This window comes from Plutella xylostella, chromosome 25 (assembly GCF_932276165.1).
Source record: "Plutella xylostella chromosome 25, ilPluXylo3.1, whole genome shotgun sequence".
Lineage (NCBI taxonomy): Eukaryota > Metazoa > Arthropoda > Insecta > Lepidoptera > Plutellidae > Plutella > Plutella xylostella.
Genome location: NC_064005.1, coordinates 3114881 through 3138728, shown reverse-complemented (window position 1 = coordinate 3138728; position 23848 = coordinate 3114881). Strand labels below are relative to the sequence as shown.

Genomic DNA, 23848 nt, shown 5'->3' with positions numbered 1-23848 from the left:
GTAGGGATATTTGTGTTGGAATTCTGTATGCCAATTCAGTGTCTATCTGTCCTATAACATAACGCACTAAAACACATTACACCTAAGTATGTAAGTATATAGAAGTAATTATACTGTTCATTTACTAAGGTAGGTATTTCATTCATAATTATAGTTTTCTCACATAATTGCGGTCCTAACAAAATAATAGTGTTCGTGACTAGAGAAAACTGAAACAGGCCGAAGGAAAACCAGTAAAATCTAGTCTAATCTTATTGTCTACAGCACTTGCTGAGCTGATGCCTTTAACGCTCCGGTCTGCAACCGTTTCTTTTGACGACCGAATGGCGTAGTGGTTAGTGACCCTGACTACTGAGCCGAAGGTCCCGGGTTCGATTCCCGGCTGGGGCAGATATTTGTTTATACACAGATATTTGTTCTCGGGTCTTGGGTGTTGATATTTATATTTAGTATCTATCTATCTATGTATTTGTGTAGATATATCAGCTGTCCGACACCCATAACACAGGTTCTGCCTAGCTTGGGGTCGGATGGCCGTGTGTGAGATGTCCCCATATATTTATATTTATATTTATATTTATTGTGTGTTGATATTTTTTAGTAAATCATATTGACATCGATGTATCAAATTCATATGAAATTATCTTTAAATATTTTGTCAGAAATATTATTTAGAAAACAATAAAATAGGATTAATTTATTCGGCACAAAAACAGCAAAATTAACACAATAATAACAATAAAAGTAGCAACAAAAATTCATAAATAAAACTTACTAAAAAAACATAATAATTTACCAACCTACACTACAAATCGTTTATGCAGTCACCAAGAGTGATCCGAACCACCGTACGAAACGCATATCAAATTGTTTACTTCATATGATAATTATCTGCTATGCGTTTTATGTTATAGATGGTTATTATTTGAGATAAGATTCCTTCAGCGAGTCCATAAAATGCACGGAAAGTCATGGCGCTTGGTTGGCATTAAGTTACTTTATCTTGATTGGTGTTTAATATCTAATCCAAACTACACTTTAACACTGACTACACTCAGTGCGCTTTTCACTGGACATTGCTGAGGGGTTAATATAACTTCCAAAAACCTAGTCCCGAAGTGTTGCTGCGCTAACCACGTCAATTATTATTATTATTATAAATTCTTTATTGCACATAAAAAAAAAAACATTGTACAAAGGCGCATTAGAGTAGCATTCTCTACCAGTTAACCTTTGCTGATGTCAAGAAAGTGGTTGGTAGTGCGATAGGCTGAGAGGAGAGAAGTTTATCTACTTAAATCGAGACACAGAGATATACTTACTTAATATACATAATAACTAGACAAATGATATACCTACTATTGTTCGTTCGGTTTTTGTTACGATGGAGTAGCCCTCCTGGATGTAGGCCTCTCCGAAGCCTAGATGCTGGAGAGCCACTACAATAGTTTCTTCACTAGTGTAGTGATTCCAGTAGCTTAGTAGAGTATACTTAATTAACATCGAAGCAACTTTAGCCAGATTATTCAAACACAAGTCATAATTACATCATAACAAAGACTGAGTCAGCCAGCCCACGTAGCATGGCATAAATACAAGATGACAAGACAAAACGTTTAAAGTCGATCGAAAATCAAGAAAATCGCCGTTGCCCGAGCACAAGTTTCGATCCTCCGTTAACGTTGCGTATCGTTGAATCTATGCGATACCTAATTCGAATCTACAGTCGAAATCGATAGCATTGAATGCTAGCGTTGGCTAGGAGATTCGAAGGTTCGTTTAGAAACTGCTGTCTTAACCTTATTATATCCTAAATTTCGCATTTTTTTTGTTTTTATTATGAAAATATTGTTGAAATAAGTGCTATTATTTAATATTATTTAATTAAATAAATAAACAAAGTGAAATTAAAATAATTCTATCAATTATTTTTAAAAGTTGTTTTAATTTTATATCGTATTATGAACAAATATGGACGTTTGTGATTGTGAAACCAATTTGACGTATAGATTCAAACAAAAACGCTAGCGATAAAATTTCGTTCGAATCTATGCGTCAAATTGGGTTCGTAATCGCTAAAATGTCAAATTTATATGGGCAAAGACTTTCGAATCTATACGCTTTCGATACCATAGTCGATAGGTGAATGAATTTCGAATCTATACGCTTTCGATACCATATTCGATAGGTGAATGAACGTCACTGTTATTTTTCCATGTTTGTGTAGTATCGAAAATTAGTATCGAATCCTGTGCTCGCCCTTGAAGGTGTGTGTCGTATAACATTTTAATCGATCTCAAAAAAATGAGAAGATAGGTTAGGCGCGTCTTGCACACCGTTCTACGAGTACATAAGCAGGTTAAGGCTGTCTTGGCATTGAAAGTAGATATACCTAGCTAAGTAGTAGTTTTACATAAAATCACATACTTTTAATATCAGAGTTATACGTACATACATACCAGACTTGTCGACGATCTACGAACAACAATTTTATTCTAATCTTGAAGTTGTGTACGAGTAAGTATGTAATGTATAGATATTTAGATATACTCGTACGATATTCACGACTATAAGTAAGTTCCGAAGTCAGAGGTGACTCGCAAGCGAGCGAGTTTTCAAGCTAGAGAAACTTCAATTAGCACATTGTTAGACTCAATATGTTATCTCTCTACCTATATAAATATCTCTCGTATGTGCCTGAAAATGTTACAGTTTCATCCCGACAAGATTATGTTTCCTCTGATTGCGCTTTTAGACGGAAGCTAATTTTGTCAGCGTGAGGAATACATTTCTACCGGGCTTCCCGTCTGGTGAAGCATAATCTTATTATACCTAATCTTGCCTGCTTTTACTTTGCACTGTGGAGGAAATGTCGACCGTGCCTTGCAGTTGGGTACATGTCAAAACTTATTACTGAAGTAGCTGGGAATTTTATTAATGTTAAAAATTATATATTATGCCTCAGGGCCGCTACCGTACAAGCAGCCAGCAAAATGAAACATACCAAACCTTATACATTTAAGTACTACTGAAAATGTGTGAATTGTACCAATGCATTATTTCTAACAGTAGGTAATTTGAAATATAAGTAATATTTTTCTTGATTAAAAAGCATCTTTCTACTTCCTTTCTGGGTGAAAAAAAATATGTGTGTAGTTCGCCAATGATTATTTCTAACAGTAATTTAAAATATAAGTAATATTTTTCTCATCAGATAAATATTATTGAAAAGCATCTTTCTACTTCCTTTCTGGGTGAAAATAAGTTCAAACCACGTAATTTTTAATTGAAGTGCTTCAAACACTACCAGTATTCGAACCTTTAGAGTAATTTTGACGGAGAGTAAATTGTTCAACTACTTTCGTGGCCGGCAAATACATATTTGAAGTGGCTTCGTTAATAATTAACTTTAATTATTTCATAGCAAAGTTCATTGTTTTAAAGTACCTACGTAAAAACAGTTTGAAAGTTAGTCAGCAAACTATCAAAGTTGAGTACGAGCTTAATTAAGAATACTTAAGTACTTTGTGCCTAGTGAAGGCCAGGTGGTTAATACGGGCCATGATGTTTGATTTCCAGCTGGTAACGATTTATTTAAGATAGTCTACTTGAAACAATTTTAGGGTAACTGAACTAAAGGAACATCCCGAGTGATATATCGAATGCTCTTTATTATTATTATACGGCCGGCGCACTGTGGGCAGTCAGCGACTGACGCTATTCTGACTATCCTTTCACCACAGTTACAAACCCCGGACGCTCTAGGACTATAGGGGATTTTAGGGTCTCGTGTTTTTGCCACATGCTTTAAGAAGAGTAAAACTACCTTTTTAACATAGACGCTGGCTACATTAAGTTATGATTAAAATTATTGCAAAAAGTACCTAATCATGAAAAATTGCGGTTCGACGCTTTTTGCCCAATAAACTTCTTATCCCAGCAGTGTTGGTGATTTTCTATGTCATTCGCCATGTCAATCCATGTTTGGGCAAGACCAATCTTTCTTTTGCCAGTTGATCGGTAGCTTAAGGCCCCATTGGTGCGTGGCGTGGCACTTCGTGGCTTCCATATATTATTGTGATCGATTGCGTCGACGCGAAGCAATACACAAATGGACCCTCATCAGGACCAGAAAAAACTTATTTCCGTCTTCATTGTTTCAGGATGTCTGTGGCTGGCGTGGTGGTGCTGGCGCTGGCGCTGGGCGGCGCGCGGGGGGCGCGGGGCGGCGCGGGCTGCGGGGGGCACCTGCAGGGCCCGCACGGCGTCATACAGACGCCCAACTTCCCCGACGCCTTCCCCGTGCCCATCCGCTGCAAGTGGGTCATCTCGCACGCCACGCCCAACGGCACCATCTCCATCTACTTCACGCAGCAGTACACCACTACTGGACTCACCTTCACCGAGTACATGTACTATGATGACACGTATAGACGGGGAGAAAGGAAGGCCTTCACCGTCACAGATGAAAACATCACTAGGGTCAAGTGGTTGCAGGTAATGATTTGAATTTGTCATCTTATTTATCATAATTATTCATAACCATAAGTCACAATAATTATATAGGTATCGTAATCACAACCCACGATGACAAACCATACACGCGCTTTTGTTTCTCGTGTTTATCACCGACATGGTAATAAGAAGACAGGCTTGGGTGCTTACATAGAGAATTGGGTTCCTTGTATCTACCTGTACCGGTAACCTGATTATGCGAAAGCGCTCACGCACGGAGCATATCCCGGATTTTTTACTGTCATGAGCGCTTTCGCATAATCAGGTTACCGGTACAGGTAGATACAGGGAACCCGATTCTCTATGTAAGCACCCTTATTGCCGAGAGTGACGAGGGTCTGTAATGGTGCTGGAAAAAACCATCAGAGTTCGCTGACTGTCCAATGTGTAGGGTGTAGGTGACTTATAAAGTGTCACTCGAGGAAGCTACTTTCGTGCAAATAAAAATTACAACTTCGCATTCGTCAGTGAATGCAATAGCGTGGCTGTTATTATACGTGTAGCGTATTTACCAAGTATCTATCAATAAGTGAAAATAACACAAGCAAAGTCATAAAGTATAAATGAAGTACGTATATAATTTATGACTGAATTTTATGACTTGCTAAGTGAGGCTTTTATCTGCGGCTTATGTTTATGAAAACAATTAAACATTGAGTTATGTTATGCAAGGCTGATAACAATATGTTTCAGCCACTTTTTAGAGTTTTCTAAGTATCTAAAAGCAGGACATTTATTTTAACTGTATCTGACAGTAATGTTAGTTGGAATTGGAACCAACGGCAACGTTAGAACTGTGTATAATATTTCATCAAACTTATCAAGAATAACATCAAAAGCAGGAAAGTAATTAAATCCTTCATTAGCTGACTGCACCTGCTTCTATGATCTCCTGATTTAATGCTACGTACGTATATAGGTATTAACTATTTGCGGAAATAGTCAAAGGCGGTATTACCTAACGCTTCGCGTTTTCTATTTTACGGTGTGCGGCTGGTTGTCATGGTAGCATGGTTCACATGGTATCGCATTCAAGCATCAATGGCTGCAACTCTGAACTTTCTCCCCAAAACAAGTATACATCTATGAGGTCATAAAAATGAATAGTGTGATTTTTCCAAGTATTTTTATCATTGTCAGTTAATATAAGACGATAAATTATGTATAAAATAAAATAGGTATAGACGGATAATCTCTTTTGAACAGCAGATTAGTGCTTAAGTAGAGGTTGAAATCGACAAAGACATTCGCTTAAATAATTATTTAGGATCTATTTCCGTTTCCATGACTTGATAAATGGACTACAGGAGCAACCCCACAGGCAGTTGTGTCTCTCACTCTACCCGTATCCCGCTGCGAATTGCGTGAATTGTATTGAACGCATGAACGCGCGTTGATGCGTTATCTGTGTGTTAGACTGTGCGTCGTGTCTACAGGATGTTGCAAAAAGGATATACTAAGCCGAAAGGGGGTAACTCAGGGGGCTATTCTGAACAACTTTTGTTCTACGAGCTTTGGAAAATGACCCACTGAGTCACCCCCTTTCGGCTTAGTATACCCTTTTTGCAACACTCTGTATGGAAAGAAAGAAAGAAAGAAAGAAAGAAAATGTTTATTCAGTGCACTGCAAACACACACCAAAAACAAACAGAAAAAAAAGTAAAAAGTACACAAAAAATAAAATAAAAACAAGGTAGGTACAGTACAAGGTCCTGAAAACGAAAGTGGATCCTAACTTTTAATTACAATGATAAATACTTTTCAGTTGGACTGTACAACTACAAATGAAACAAAAACAATAGGTACTTAGGTGTGTGTTGCCAAGCACCGAAACGGACGGCGGCTCAGCTTATGCGGTGATAGGGGTTTATACCTACTACCGCGCTGATTTTCAGCCGCTTCCCCTGTGATGCCACTGACCTAATAAATACATTAAATATATTTATTATATGTGTGTGTACCTATGCATGTTCTGATAGTGAGCGTACACCACAGCTGCCATTGTGAACCCGAGGTTTGCAGGTACATTCCAGTTCAAACCGGTTCGTGTTTTCAGTTCCCTGTCCCCGGGCACGCGGCTTTCAGATACAGATCACGCGACGCTGCCGCGCTGCACACTCACTACGTGCTAAATTATTGAATAAAGTATGAAATACGATGTGAAAAATGTGAAATGTTAAACTTTAATAAATTATAAGTAATAAGAAGTTATGTATACAAACGGAGATACTTACAATTTACGTTCGGAGACGCAATCACGCAACACGCAGCGTGATGCGTGCCAGTGTGAGAACCGCCTTAGGTAGGTAGGTTAGGGTTACTCTAATTTCACAAAAAACGAACGAATGTTAGCTATCTTGCAATCCATACGATTAATACAACGAGATAGAGTCGAGGTTAGTTCAGAAGCGATCTGTTTTTCGTAAGCAAGAGTGGCCTCGCTGTTATTTCCTGAATACACAGATTATAAACGTCAAACCAACTGACAGTATAATGACAGTCCTACTGCTATGGGACATTCTTGAAAACAAAGCGATGTGAAATTATCATTAAGTAAGTAATTGGGTACTTGCTGCTACATTGTATATTTTATAATGTACCTATTATATATAATTACCTATAAATTTTTCAAAAAATGTAGTGACTTAATTACAGGTTAAAAAATAAAATAAAGGAAGTAGAAATAAATTTAAAAAAAAGATAGTGAGGTAGGCCACTATAATTAGGTCGGTGTAATTACCTAAGTCACAAAGCCTTGTTTTTTTTTAAAACAGTTCCTTTTATGATTATTCAACGTAAAAAACCCGATGGAAAAAGTGCACAAACAGCGAGTTATACAGAGGAAATGATAGCTTTAAATCACGGAGGAAATTGCTCACAAAACGCTAGCGGGTGGACGTACGAAAGTTTTTACCAAACCCTTTCAAGGATAACGCCTTTTTTATGTGTCTAACAAAACAACCTAGGAATAGATTACCTCCGTATACTTGAAGTACACATTACATAATATTACCATTCAGTTTATGGACCAAATAATCGATACCATCCATTAAACTAATATTACTATCGTAGTACATTTTTAGACATCGCCATAAGCGATAAGCCCGCTTTTTTTCTATTTAAAATTGTTAATTATTTCTTGGTGTACAAATAAAGATTACTCTATCTATCTATTTACATTTTATTTCAATGATACCATCATACCATTTATTATTATGGAAAATCGGTATCAAAAACTGTCTTGTTCAGTTCAGCTTTTGAAAGTATTTTTGTATGAAGATTAGATGACTAAAAAAACAAACACTCACACCTAATTAGAGGACTGCCACGTCTTATATTAATTAATGATAAAGATTATACCAGGTTTTAGCCAGTCAGGTGTAGTCAGAGTGTCGTTTTATTTAGTGCCCAACGGCAAGACGTGACAAAAGTTTTCTGTCGCACTCGCTCTCGAAACTGCGCGTCTTGTGCCCCGTGCTAGGCCTTCTGTGGGAGCTTCACCGTACAGTGATTACAGCATACAAACCGGGGTCGGGTTAAGGCATCCCGTGGTGGTCCGGCAGGCGTCGTTTAACCACTTGATTACCGGCAAATCAGACGCAATTGAAATTGTATTGTGCCTTGCAGGGATCCACTTTTCGGCATTCCAGCGTTGAAGCCACATCCAGCCCACACAGGGCTTTGAATCTTACCTTCAGAGTAGTGAGGACATCCGGCGTTTTTTGGGCAAATTATCAAAACATATAGGTACTCAGTCAGAAAGCCAGAAAGCCGTACTAAAGCCGAAAGTTTATCGAGTAAGAATTGTAAAAATATAATTTATTGTGCTATTCCTACTGTTACCCGTTTAATTGTATTAATACTTACAATGCAATAAATTTGAGAACTATTTCAGAACCAGTAAATCAATAATATTAATTGATTTGACTACACTTGGGCTATTAGCATCAGATATTATCACGGTTGATTAATTTATTGAATGGTTGTAAACGTTCTCTTTACGTTCTAAGTGAATAATTTTAATAAACTCAATTAAATGCACGCTCATGTCAGATTAAATATTCATCCATTTATAAATTATAATAACTTCGTGATGATTGTAATCTTAATAGCGTTTCTATTATTTATATTTGTCATCCGATAGCGTTTAGGTAGCCTCTTCGGATGGTAGACTTTTATCAGTGACAGTGACATCCCCGTTAATTTAATACGCTAAGTGCCAATTTATTCATAGTCGGTTAGAGCATAATCAGGTAGGGTAAACTACCCTATTGTTGACACCCCTCCATTTATTGACACAGCGCGGAATAATTAAAGAAAACAAGACAACGCTTCGTTCTATTTAGTGATATTTATCTTTGAATGCAGCAGTAATAGTTATTCTGTAATGGTAACACTCGGCAGTCCTTTTTACAGCAATGGCTGACCAATAAAACATAGACAATTCGTGCCTCTCCGTTGCTTCTTCAAATTCCGCCATCTTGGATCGCTTTTTGCAAAGGACAGTGGCTACTTTAAGAAGAAATTTGCTAGTATTTCTTTTAAAAAATTATAAATTTGTTATTTGGACTGAAAATTAAACAATATTCCTTTTCCATTTCTTACCTCAAAAACCACTTATTTTCGGTTATAACTTCGAATTTAGGTGGTGTCAATTATAGGTAGCACTTTCGGTATATTATCCTAATATTGACATATTGGGTCAATAATTGGAAGGAATGTTTTTTGTTTTCATGTTAATATTTTTGCTTTTTCCGGTAGTATATCCTATAATGATCATGTTAACACTATTTAATCATTTATCCCACACGAATTTCCAATTCATGACACAGTGTCAATACAGTGAAATCCAATTATCGACATAGTGTCAGTAATCTATTTCCCTATTATTGACATGTCTATATATAGGCAAAGTGTCAATAATTAGTCTCATAAACGATAAATATTTTTATGGGGGCTTACTATACTATGACACTCAAAAAATAACTTTTCCTGCTTCACTTCTCACTGCCTTCCTGCAACCTATACGAAGTCGTCTGACTATCAGAGGCAGGTGGCCTGCCAACTGCTCTACGTCCACCTGTCATCATTTTGCCTGTCCAAAAGTGTCCTGCACACTTCTTCCCACCCAGCTGAATCCACCTCGTAATCTATTAAAACTGGGATTCTGACCCGGCGGGTAAACAATGATCAAGATAGGTGTTAAGATTCACAAAATTGAATGATATCCAGCGGTATCGTTCGTTTCGATTGGGACACTGGATATTACCTTAGTCTTGAACATGTTTATCTACAGGCCAACCCTCAAGGATGCTACGTGTAGTTCTGCGAGCATAAACTGGAGATATCAGAGGCATATTCATGATTCATGATGTCTTCATCAATACAGATGGGACAAAGCTACACCACACTTTTTCTTTGGCCTTTCTCTTCCAGCAGCTACTTACCAGGTACATGTCTAAGATCAGCCTTGGTCCTGATGGCCAAAAGGCGTGCTATGTCACGCTTGCCTGTTCGTTACCTCCACTCGAGAACTCGATTACTCCAACTGTCTTTCTTCTTGGGTGGCTGGCCTATTGGCATCTCACATTGGTTCTCTGATGGATTGATTACCCCATTTCAGTCCGCATTACGACTTTATATCAGTGGACCTGTTAGCCCAGCCGTGACCACGTTTCTGAACCATATGGCATCAGCAGCAGGACGCACTGGCTGGAACCTTTGAGAAATGCCCAGGAGATCATGAGACGAAGCAGCCTAACTCAGTGGGACTAGTCTGCTAGCATCAGTATTAGATGCAGTACATATGGTATGTCAGATAACTAGCTGACGACTTATGGTATGTGACACTTATGGTGTTTCAATATATCACCGTGATATACCAAATAGAGAACCGGACATATGGTACCCTCCTAAAGGTTTAATTCCTGTTAAAAACGGTTTTTATTACCTAATATCAAGCATGTCAATAATTGGTACAGGAGGTGTCATAAATTGGAAAACGCGTGTCAATAATTGGGAAATAGGGGTTCTTTCAAATTTATAGCTGATAATAAAAAACTAAGACTATAGGGTCATTGTTTTGTCAAAAATATTATAAATGAATATAAACCTGAAACCGCTACAGAAAAAAATACCACAATACTAATATTTTATGCGTATTTATGGCCAGTTTTGCAGACAACTCGTCTTAAAGTGTCAATAATTGGGTAGTTTACCCTATTAGTGGTTGACTTTTGACACATCTATCAAGAATTTTATATTTTATTGGTTCATAAACATACGTCATTTCCATAAAAAATTCTTGACAGATGTGTCAAAAGTCAACAACTAATACCTGGTTATGCTCTAACCGACCATGGAGAAATTGGCACTAATGTTAATAAAGTTGCATAGTGTGGCGGATATATCAGCCTGCAAGCGGAAATGTCAGTCATAAAATTCGTAGTAGATATACCTAAGTAGATAATAATAATATAATAATAATATGTGGGGACATCTTCACACACGGCCATCCGACCCCAAGCTAGGCAGAGCCTGTGTTATGGGTATCGGACAGCTGATATATCTACACAAATACATAGATAGATACATATTAAATATAAATATCAACACTCAAGACCCGAGTACAAATATTTGTCTTTAAACAAATATCTGCCCCAGCCGGGAATCGAACCCGGGACCTTCGGCTCAGTAGTCAGGGTCACTAACCACTGCGCCATTCGGTCGTCAGATAGATAGTTAATGTGCTTAGAAGTCTAACTAGAAAAAAAACTAAAAATAATGTATCGATTCTGAATAAGTACTTATATTATTCACTTACATTAAGTATTAAATTTATTTATGAAACCGTAAAATTCTTCGAATACTTCGCTGCAGCATTCGAAAGCCGCCAACAAATATAGTATTAATTGGTACATTTATATAACCAGTTCCTCAATGGAATCACGGAAGGTTCACAAGTACAAACTGGAACAAGGGCGGCAACATAGTGTCCTAAATTACTACCCTTAAATGGACCATGTCCTCTACATAGAGAAATCAGAAACAAAAAATCTGGTTCTTAATTATTATACGAGTAGATACTTACTTTTTCTGAGAATGAACGGATGCCTCGGCTGTGGAGGGGTTACTCTATACTGACGAAAGAACGGGAGCTGTCGTGCAATCGGCACGTTTAATACAACGAGATAGAGTCGAGGCACGCGCAGCAGTTCTTCGAATATTAGTTTTTTTGGCAAATAGAGTGACCTCTCAGTTATCATACTTGTACTTATGAGGACCGTTTGATATTGCACTGTGCACTCATAGTGAATAGATCTAGCCCGGGACGGTCTGTAGTAGTCTGTACCCGGGAACCATGATGCGTGGAGGCCACCTTTGAGATTTAAGTACACTCACGGGAAATGAAAAGTTTCCACTGAGAAAAGCACCAAATTACTCCTAAACGGAAAACACTAGCTTAATGACGCCTTCTGCAACATTGAAGTTAAATTTAACTGAGCATCAGGATGTCAGGATATTACCAACTAAAAACGATAATATTTTATTCCAAATTTGAATTTAAATATTTGAAAAAATTGGGGCTGCTTGGTGTCGATATTTTGTGAGTGGAACTGTTTCTTTGCCCGTGAGTGTAAATGCAACTAGTGGGACACAGTCAAATTAATTCTATTATCGAGAACTTATTCATATGATTCCTTCCATAATACTACCCAACTCATCAATCGCAGCAGTCGCGCATGATATTAAAAAAAAGTGTAAGTAGGTGTCTTAAGTTCCTAAGTAAACAGCCTACAACAATGGGACCGTAAATCTGTCGTACGTAAATTTTAAAAATGCACTGGAATGGTAGGAACTTAAGGGCGTCAGCGAGTATGCGTGATGAAATGTAATTGCAGTTTCCATGATATCAGAATAATTTTACCATTTACACGTCTTGGCTAGGTCCAGAAGGCGACTGGAGGAATTTTATTGCAAAAAGTTTTTTCACTAAGAATTACGCATTGTGCGGGCCAATTTAGGCCAATTTATCTTTATATGGTGCATACCTATGTACTAAAGGTAAATCGGCCCTCACAATGCGTAGTACGTATGTATAAAAAACTTATTTAAAAAGTCAAGATGTTAGGTTTAGTAAGGTAGGATCTGCAAAAACCGTATGAAAATAACCGAGCCACATTTTTATTTATATTATCTATAATACTTAATTTGGGTGTTAAAAAATACAGCCTCGTAAGTACATACATTACTTATGTATGTACTTACGAGGCTGTATATCTTGTGTTTCTTTTTATATAATTGTCGTTTTATAAATAAATAAATAAGTTATGTTCCTAACTAGCAACATTACAGATTTGAGTTCCCATTTTTCGGTACAAAACTAAAAAGTAGCAAAAAAGAGCATCTTATGCACCTACATATTAGAGGTAATGTTGAATGATTTAATGGTTACCCAATTTTCATTATTCAATATTACCAATACAGCTGGAATCAAACTCTACATTCATACAACAGGGGTGAGTAATCGAATATTTCCGCGGAATTTCGATTACTCGCCTTAAATATCAAGGCGATAAATTCGAAACCCCTCTGTCTGTGTACGAACCGAAACCCGGTTCATTAATAGCCATTTAATCAGTGACAAATGTGAGGGCCGCCCTTGTATTTAAATTTTTCGCAGTCTAGCAAAACTGAAGGTACTGAGAATTACTATTTTTAAAATTCTTGAGATGATTCAGTGCAGATCTAATTGCATAAAATTATAATTATAAAGCATAAAGCAATTCTCAGGTGTGAAGAAGGGGAATATTTTCTGCAAAATGAGCAAAAATGTTCTCAGAATACCTGAGTACGTGTAAATCTAAAATAATTTTATGTATATTAATACCTACTTAAAAACAATAAAATTTAATATACCTATTAGAAATTATTCAAAAACTCCGCCCCTGATCGTACCGGGCCTAAAGGCTCCCATCAGACTTTACGTAAGTATAGGTATATTATGTATTGTAAATTTGTAACATCAAATCAGTGACCTACATAATATTCTGATGTAGGTACTTAGATATAATCTCGAATCCAAATACGTACCTATTTCCTATAAACTACGTAAATTACATATTTATGTATTTTTTTATTATCCCATCTGTTTGCTTACGAGCCTATAAAAATGGCCCGGGCTTTCTACATCCTGCTTTATTTGGGTAATGTAACAATTCGAATACTACTGTGGTTAGTCTTGTTACTTTTATATTAAGCTTTAAAAAAAAGATCCACAATCACAAAAGGTCTTGGACGAAAATTTTAATATTATTTTAGAAATCCACATTAGTATGAAGAATGTGTGTTTTATAGTTTTGACACTCAACGATTAGCCTACGCAGATTTTTAACAGAATTGGAGTATGGGAACACCGCACCCTAGTCTTGGGCCCTATTGCGAAGTAAAAAAGAAATAACATTTACTATAGAGCTTCCACTATGTTATTGTATTTTAGACGTTTCCTTATGTCTGGTAAGTAAAGTTGGTTTTCCTTTGCAGTTGTCAAATATGTATGGGATTTCAAATGTCTAAAAACCAATAATATAATGGACAGAGTATAAGTAGTGTCAAATTCAATACAATTTGAATCTGAAAATCGTTATCTAAATAAGTCCGCGATAAGGAGCCTGCATTGAGCTTTGACTGTGAGCACAATAATTGTCATTGAATCTTGAGACAATATGCAATGCACATTCAACATTCAACATTCAACTAATCTCACAAACGCAATCTGCTAACGAGATCTCGATCGCATCCACCCGATCTCTGGTTCATTAGCCCGATTACTATTTCGAACATTGCTGTAATGGTTTCATTTCTGTACATCTGGCTACATCTGGCTGTGGTGGTTACTAAATGTACAGCAGGGACTGTAGGTTAACTAAAATGTGTAGGTTATCATCATCAGCCAATAATCATCCACTGCTGGACATAGGCCTCTCCCAAGGAGCGCCACAACACTCGGTCCTCGGCCTTCGTCATCCAACCACTACCGGCTACCCGCCTAAGGTCGTCAGTCCAGCGGGCAGGAGGGCGTCCCACGCTGCGTTTGCCTGTTCGTGGTCTCCACTCGAGAACTCGTCGTCTACCCCTACTCGGGTCTTGGGTGTTGATATTTATATTTAACTAGCTGTTCCCGCGCGCTTCGCTTCGCCTTAAAAAGTTTGCCCGTGGGAATTCCGGGATAAAAAGTAGCCTATGTTCTTTCCCAGGGTCTAGACCGTATGTATACCAAATTTCATTCAAATCCGTTCAGTAGTTTTGGCGTGAAAGAGTAACAGACAGACAGACAGACAGACACAGTTACTTTCGCATTTATAATATTATATATAGTAAGGATAAGGATTTATTTACTTCAAGTTACTTAAATTATTATAAAATGTATAAAAAATTGGCGTTAGTAAATAATTATAATTAAGTAAGTAACTAACTACTTATATTTAGGTACTTAACTCTTTAAAACTGTTCAACTATTGTAAATATTTTTGAATTTATAATAAATAGCTGTTCCCGCGCGCTTCGCTTCGCCTTAAAAAGTTTTCCCGTGGGAATTCCGGGATAAAAAGTAGCCTATGTTCTTTCCCAGGGTCTAGACCTTAAGCATACCAAATTTCATTCAAATCCGTTCAGTAGTTTTGGCGTGAAAGAGTAACAGACAGACAGACAGACAGACAGACAGACAGACAGACAGACAGACATAGTTACTTTCGCATTTATAATAATATATTAGTTAGGATATGTATCTTTCTGTGTATTTGTGTAGATATATCAGATAAACTAGCCAAATCAGACCTTAGGCTACAATACATTATTATAATATATATGTTACAACAACAGATAGTTACAACAAGCACCTCACTGATGTTGACATTTTTGATTTATCCTTAAGCCAATACAAAAAAGAAGTTTTAGAAAGATTTAAAAAAATGTGATAAGTTTCGTTAAACATAATACCTATATATTATTATAATATAGCTACCTATATTTACTAAATTTATTGTTAACCTTAAACTAAACTAAACTGTATTATTATTCTTTAAGTGTAAACGTAGCTATGTACCTAGTGTGAATTAATGTAAAATTAGTGTATCTTTTTATGGAACTCCAGGTCTATTTACAAAAATGTTTGTTAAATTATTAGTAAGTGACTGTTTGTTTCCTGAATAAAATAAATAAATAAATATGTTTTAAGAAAATAATATATGATATGTTATACTGTTACTTATAAATAAATTTCAGGACTGACCATTGAACTTGGCACCCATTTAGATCTCACTTCTTTTGTCGTTGAAGTCAACAACCAAGGCATTTATCATAATATTGAACTTGGCTCTTATTTTACATTTATGTTTTTGATGGGATTATCCCTATCCCGGAACAAGCCCGAAAGCGGAACATTAAAAAAACAAAAGAGTTCGCAAATCATCAAGTGATGAGTGTGAGCGGCTAACCCTTCAGTGAATTTAGGTACCATCGGAGAAATCCAAGTTTATCAAATTTCAAACCCTTATCTCGTGCGTGCCGTGCGTGTGTAATGTACTGACTACGCGGGGGTCTACTAGTGGTGCTAGCCTCCCTGCCGAGTCCCTGACAGTACCTACAATTCATACAATATTTACGATGGATTTTGAAATCTCTCTCCATGCATAACTGGCCTGCGCTGAATTCCATGAAGTAAATTAATAAAACAATCGCATGACAAAAAAGTAAATATTTTCAACTGAGAGTTATAACTGGTTCCGTTTTACAATAACTAGAGAATCCAGGTTACTTTATTAGGTACCTACCGCCTGTGGAATGTTTGATAATAATTTGCCATCAGGAATGTTGGAAATGGATGATGATGCGTTTATAAATACTTAATAACTTTAATAAGTGTATCCTGCTACATTCTTGTGGCGGAAAGTAATGTATTTTTCATGAAGATTTTATAAAAATGTACATTTATTCAATCTTTTGGATGTTGTGAATAACCTAATAACCTAACCTAACCAACGTTATAAAACCCCCGACAATAAACTCTAAAAGTAGCTTAACTTTTGAACGGAACTTTTTAATATAGTTACATTGATAGCAGTCGAAAAAATGCATTTCTGAGAATTTTATGTGTCCTAGGGATCATGTATTTAGCATTTACACACCATACCTACATAGATGCCTATGTAATACAACACACATTTATATAAAACGTACAAAGTAATCCAGAATACTGGGTTACTCGCGGGTTCAACTAGCGAAATCGGTCTTGGCTCTGGCAGCATGCCAAAAAGTTAAGTTTTTATACAATCAGTGCAGTCGGACACTGGAGTTCTGTCCGCGACCGTGATCAAACTGAGGAATTTATCAATGGCTACTGAAAACGATTCATTCGAATGCCTTCAGCCCATTTATAAATACTCACCCGTAAAGTAGGTACATAATTTAAGCTTTAATTGCCATTAATTATTTCAGATAATTGCTCCGATACTAGTAATGAAGTGCTAATTGTAAATACTTAGGTACTTATGAATAGTAATTAAATACTGATACTCTTTAATTATGTATTTTATGCCTTTTATATCGTATATTGCGAAACATTATGTATAGGTTACTATGTGTTAATATGTATGTGGTGCAACTTATAAATAAATAACCACAGTTCGTAATAAGAGGTAGCTTAACTGTTCCTGGTACTGTTCAGTCTGACTCAATATGGCTGCCATTATTTAGAGGTTTTCACTTCATATTTAAATTAACTGTAGATGAAGTACTGACTATAAGTACTTACTTACTCGTAAATATTTTATAACAAAACTGATCGATCGCATCAACTTTCGATTCGAGAGCAATTTATTTAGTCCGTAGAAAGTGCATCAAATAATATAAACTTAAGCAATTACTCTCAGGCTGGCAACACTCGGGGTGTTCTAGAATTTATATGGAAATAATGTCGTCGCGGTGTCGCCCGCGGGACCATTTGTTCTCGAGCCCCCACTTACATTGTTACCCTCATAATAAATGTTGAATTTATTCTAATTTACCGTGCATCTTCCTAAAATACAGCACTTAGTGGGAGAAGAAAATTAATGCATAATTGCAAAAATGAGAAAGTAAAAATGCGAATAGAGTTACCGAAGAAATGAATCCCCAAAATTTCTTGTTGCTGAAATAAACGGTCTTGACAGACAGACGAACAGCATAGTGTTGGCATATGGTTTTACCTTCGAGGTACGGAACCCAAAAAAATACAATAAACAAATACGAAAATGGTATGTTGGCAAGCACTGGGGCGACGAGTAGAACTAGACACTGTTACAAAGTAACAAATAGCAACAATTGCACAGCCATGCCCGTGCTATATCTAATCTAGATTGTAGCCGCTAGATTCTTGGCTTGCATTCCGTGTTTACACGTGTGCCTCGTCTATAAACAAACTGAACGTGCGCAGTACCTATAGGACAGTGTTAATGGTATGATTTCTTTTGAATTACATTCAATATCAAATGTTGAGTCACATAATGTGACAGGTACAATAATAATATTTATTAACATTACACCCGAGTCCGCGTTGTTCTATGTTTACTAAGTACCTATCCATTTATTTCAGATCATAACTTTATATGAAATAAGTACTAGCTTTTCCCGCGAGCTTCACTGCGGATTAATAAGTTTCCCGTGAGAAATCCGTGATAAAAAGTAGAATAATAATATGTATTATATTATGTGTTAATCCAGGCAGAGTGTTCGCTTCCTACATACCAAATTGGTATCGGCAGTTATCCCGTACTTAAAAGATAAGGAAACATGCACTTTTGTGCATGTTTCCTTATCTTGTAAACTTTTGTTGGTGTATAATATTAGTCTGACATAGTTTGTAGCTCGTGTTTAACCAGTGGCTATCATCGTAACCCACGCTTACGCATGTGCATTGACCCAAATACCTACCTGAATAATGAATAAGCTATAAGTAATCTAATCCTAACTAATGTAGCTAGTAGCTACTAAGCTAGCTTAATAATTATTAATATTAATTATACCTATCTATCAGTTTTATGTAAAAAAAAATTACGTTATTATACTCTGGGACGTGTCTGACGAATTTAGAAAAAGGATTTGAGATTTTAAGGAGCTTTAGCTAGTAGCTATATAGCTAATTCATATTGTAAACAAATTTTAGATTGGAAATTTGTATTTTTAAGGCAATTTTTATTTTAGGCCACGACTTTGCCAAGCTTAGCTTAGCTTAGCATAGCATCACCTACCATACTCGCACACGCACGATGTTTGGCACCAAACAAATGTATATTTATATATATATATATGTCGCAGGCATCTGGTTTAATCTCCTGTTTGATTGAACCGCTAGCCCGTTCATTGGATGACGCTATTCAGTTGAATGACGAAAGAACAACTCGTCAAGTGGTTGACTGTAACGTCCAACGTCTTGACTGAACGTTATTCAGCGAAGTCGTTAAATGGGATATAGTATAGCAACTTTGTAATGTCTGGTTAGGATGAACATGACCAGACAAGAGTCAATAAAAAGACTATGTTACAAAGCTCTCATCTCACAAATTAACTAAACAATAACAATAAACGTACCTTGATATTGTTGTTCATAATTATCCAGTTTCAGCACATTTTTTTCTTTGAAACTATCCGCCGGCGGTGTAGTAATAGGTAAATCCATGTTGTCACACTATTTTACAATAAATGTCGCACTTTAAAGCTAATTTATTTGTAAAAAATAACAATACACAGCTGTTCGCAGTTAGACGCCATATTTGTTTTATTCACCACTTGACTGATTTTAAGTCCGCTAACTAGTTGGACGTTTTGTGACGCTTGTACAATCAACGTTCGGCCTAGTCATACAACTGAACAGCGTCATCCAATGAACGGGCTAGCGGTTCAATCAAACAGGAGATTAAACCAGATGCCTGCGACATATATATATATATATATATTATAAGTACATACTTAAACTAGTTTCTGATAATTTCTCAACCGTAAAGCCACATCCCATCGCTGAAGGGCATCCATCTTGGCTAGTATTGATATTGTATCTAGTATTATACCTCTAAACCCAAATGGCTCTCGCTAGCACCAGGCCTTGATGTGTCATTTGATTTACTCAGCGACGAACTACGAAGCTACAAGGCAAAATACATTATCTAAGCTAGATCGATACAGGTATTTAGCATTATAAATCAGCGATAGCAAATGTAGTCAAAGACTAACTAATGCCCAATCAACTTAGCCAATTAACTAATCTTAGGTACACTCTGCCACTTAGGTAACTGTCCTCTACGTACCAACTCAATGTATGCTGAAAAGTGCTACAACTCTATCATTACGTAAACTTCTCGGCCGTATATTTTTAGATGTCATTCAAATTCATGTTAAAATCTGTTGAGGTCACGGCCCTAATTCCGGCCACTCTGGAAATAATCTCCAGACAGTTTTTTGTACCTACGCGGTTACGCGTATTCTTTGAGAAATTACTAAGATAAATGACTTATGTCCACTTGATATGTTATGACACTTAGGGCGTCTTGCACAACAAATTTAAATAAAATTAAATAGATTGTCTCTTGCTCTGACAGTATAATGTCAGAGCAAGAGGTCATAGATTTAATTTTATTTAAGTTTGTTGTGCAAGACGCCCTTAGTTCTTGTGGTATAATATAATTTAATTTTAAACTTGTTTCGCTGACTGTACTTGTGCGTCAAATACACAGGACAGGTCAAAGAGATCGGAGCTGCATTCGCCGCACTAACAAGCGTTGATTAAGATTAATAAGTGTTTTAACATTTTGTGCAACCTATCACAGTGATGGACGATTTGTTGTCCCTTTGAATTAGTCCTCGGCCTATTGCCAAGCATTGTTTCAGTTTCAGTGATATAGGTCCTGCCTGCCCCAGTTCCATTTCATTTGTTTGTTTACTTTGAAATTCTTATTGTTTGTCAAGCCAAGGATCTAATAGCATTTGCAATGCATAATGTCATAAGTCCGCAATGTATACAGCGCTGCGTTTGGCTGAATGGCGTATTCGTAAAAAAAACTACGTACTAACCTGCCCTTTAGTAAGTATTAAAGCTTTAGAATTAAAACCATTATCCATCTCCAAAGGTTGAGTTGAGGTTAGAGTTGATGTTGATTCGCAGTTATATATAGGTACCTACTTACATAATATATAGTATACCCTGTATACCTAGCTTGTTACTAATTCCACGATTTACACCTGGCTCGCTTTTTCAAATCCTAGTACGTACATAATGTTATGTACAACGTGCCTTGTTGCCTTCATGATTTATCATTATTAATACTTACACGTATTTACAAATCCGAACCTGGCAATAATAAATTACCTATTAAGCTATCGAATACATAGACATGTTTTGCCTTTCTTAATTAATTATTATTAATTTATATAATATATATATTATTGTGACACTCCTCTGGTTTAATTTATGATACCTACTGTGGATTATAACTATCTCGTTAGAAGACTTTGATCAGAGCTTTGATCATGCTATAATTTTGTAGTTAAGTAGGTACTTATTGAATACATAATATATAGATACCAGTCGTTTATTAACTAATTTATACTGTAGCTAGACTATGGTTGTACGATATTTTTATGCTACGTACTTATATCTATATTTAAACCAGAAGAACCTGTAAAGAAATTATCCTGCACTAAGTACCAACATCCATCATTCCTGTCATCTCACATAGTATATGCCAGCTCAGTTCTACTTCACGGCACATCATGACTAATCGGGCATAACTTTATAACTAATTACTTAGATACTTATTTAAATCTTGGCAAGCAATCAAGCGATGCGTTGGATTAGATTGTAGTAAGTAAATAATAGTTTTAGCTACTTAATTACACCAATAAATTAACAGCCAGGTTCACATAAAATAAGCAGTAGATAGTAGTAGAAAAGATAATAGGAGTGACGACTGATCCTGTGGTTGAGTGTTACTTAAGCCACGTCCACTACGCTAGTGGACGGAGCGGTGGCCAGTATTATACTAGTATTTAGTCTGTGGAGGCGGAGATTTGTACGAAATTCTCTACCACAGAGTAAATAATACTATAGTGCGTGCCGCCGCGCCGCTTGCTCCGTCCGCTAGCGTCGTGGACGCGGCTATAAACCAGAGGACACACAATTTCCCAACACCCAATTAAAAAATTATGACTAAAACGGTTATCCTTTTCCTTGTTACAGGTCCAAAGTCCAGTGCTAGTAGTGGAATTATCCCTGGACACCCTGGAAGGCACCCAGCTGCGGGCGCTGGGGCTACTATCAGTGTTTGGTCTGAACATCACGTACGCGGTGACCCCTCCCCCCGCGCCCGGCCCGCCGCCGCCCTCACCCCCTGCCTCGTCATGCAGTGCCGTGGAGTGCCGCCTGCTTGGGCATTGCTATGCTAATAGTGATTATCAGTGAGTTTTTTTGGGTCTTGTGTGAATAGAGATAATGGTGATCAATGATCAGGCATGAAGGAAATCATGCTATATGAAGAAAATTATGGCCCAAAAAGTGTTTTATGATGTCAAACCTCTCAAATTTATTAGTCAACATCCTGTTTAATGTTTATCTTCATTTAGCTTATAAATTATTTGATATTTGGTAGGTATCTTGAAATAATTAGTTTTGACAACTTTCTTTGGCCTCAATCCTTGAAGTAAAACAATGTTTCCACTTTCTTCACAGGCAGTTCTACTGCTCGTGCTTCGAGGGCTACTCGGGCGCAGACTGCGGCGCCGGCCCGCTCTGCGCCCCCAACATGTGTATGAATGGGGGCGTCTGCAGGTAATACTCACTACAACTGACACACATTCAAGTAAACGTTAGCTAGAGGCTGCCGCTACTCAGCAGACGCTGCTCGGCTGTCACCGCACTGCTTAAGGCCTGGGTCTCCTATTTACGCCGTAGGTAGCGTCCAGCGTCACGCCGTAGGCCGCGTCACGATGCTCACTATAGAAATGTACTGATGCGGTCTCCCTCACACGCCGACGTTGGCGCGTAGACGCCGTAGGTAGGCCGTAGGACGTTGATCGAAACGTTTACGTCAAAGTCGGACGCCGCATATAGCATAAAATAGGAGACCTAGGCCTTATAGGGATTTGCGGGCAGGCCACGCGCCGCTCAGCCACCTGCGTCGGACGGTGGCATGTCATACGAACCCCTATAATAGTGCGACGACTGTCGCCAGTGACTGCTGGTCGCAGCAGCCTCTGGCCGACGCTTACTTTTACATGATTTTATATATATTTAGACACGTATTTTGAAACCGGCTCTTAGTGTTTTCAGAGACTGTTGCTTATTTTTTGTTGATTTCATGACCTTCCTACTTTTATGAATCTAGAAAGTAGATTAAGTAGTTAGGCAACCGAATGTAGTTAGGAACCTACATTATTGCTATTCAACTCAAAAGTGACATGAAATATTGGAAAGAATAAATGCCTGACGCTTGACCTAAAAGAAATAGTTTTCTCCAAGTAGACATACTTAATAATATGGGAATACCGAGTCACTTCGTTTACTGACACACATTTTAAAATGCTATTCCCATGAAGCTCGCGTCGCCTCGCAGATGGCATCGAAGAGCAAATAAAGCGTTAAATGTCGCCAACAAATCGCGCAAAACACCCTTTCCCAGCAATAGTCGTTTTGCCAAGCGCGAAACTTCTCTCCGTGCTTATTGGAGCAAACTTAAGGAGGATATTAAACCATATGTGGAGATTACAGCACGCTCTAGCTTTGTAGTGCCGATGCGTAGAGGCAATGGGGCGCGAAGTCGACAACAAGATGCTATTTTAATCTTATTCTTAGAACCCTTTTAGAACCGGACTAGCGTTTGTGACTGTGATGAAAGGATTCGCCATTCTGCGGCCGCTCCACGGGTTCGTTATCGACGTTAATAAACTCGTTTAATGAGCGTTCCACCAGTCATACAGCACTGTATTTATAGCGAATCGCGATAAAGTGACGTTTATCGATTTCGACGTTTATCGTTATTCGATAACGAACCCGTGTACTGGCAGCTGATTAGGTAGTCGTTTATCGCTATCTGTCCAGGGTCCTTTCACGAACCCCCTGCCTACCTAACCACTCTGGTTAACATGAAATGTAGTAAATTTACCACCTAACTTGCACTACGTATAATTTTATTTCAAACGTCACCAAACCGTAAAGGTAAAAAAATGCAATCCATTCCAAAGCAAAAAAACAAACATCATGCGAACATCAAACAGGGTTTTTGCAACTAGCGCTAACAGAACTCACATT

The 23848-nt window shown here is 37.4% G+C and overlaps 1 protein-coding gene across 3 annotated transcripts in view; it reads left to right on the top strand.

Annotated features, from left to right (window-relative positions):
- The window catches only part of LOC105380803, a 68031-nt gene that overhangs the window by 34029 nt on the left and 10154 nt on the right, over window positions 1-23848 (top strand). For all 3 annotated transcript variants that reach the window (XM_048630063.1, XM_048630062.1, XM_048630064.1), the window contains exons 2-4: window positions 4164-4497; window positions 21782-21999; window positions 22271-22369. In XM_048630063.1, coding sequence (XP_048486020.1) covers window positions 4164-4497; window positions 21782-21999; window positions 22271-22369 — 651 coding nt within the window. The remainder of the gene's footprint in view (window positions 1-4163; window positions 4498-21781; window positions 22000-22270; window positions 22370-23848) is intronic.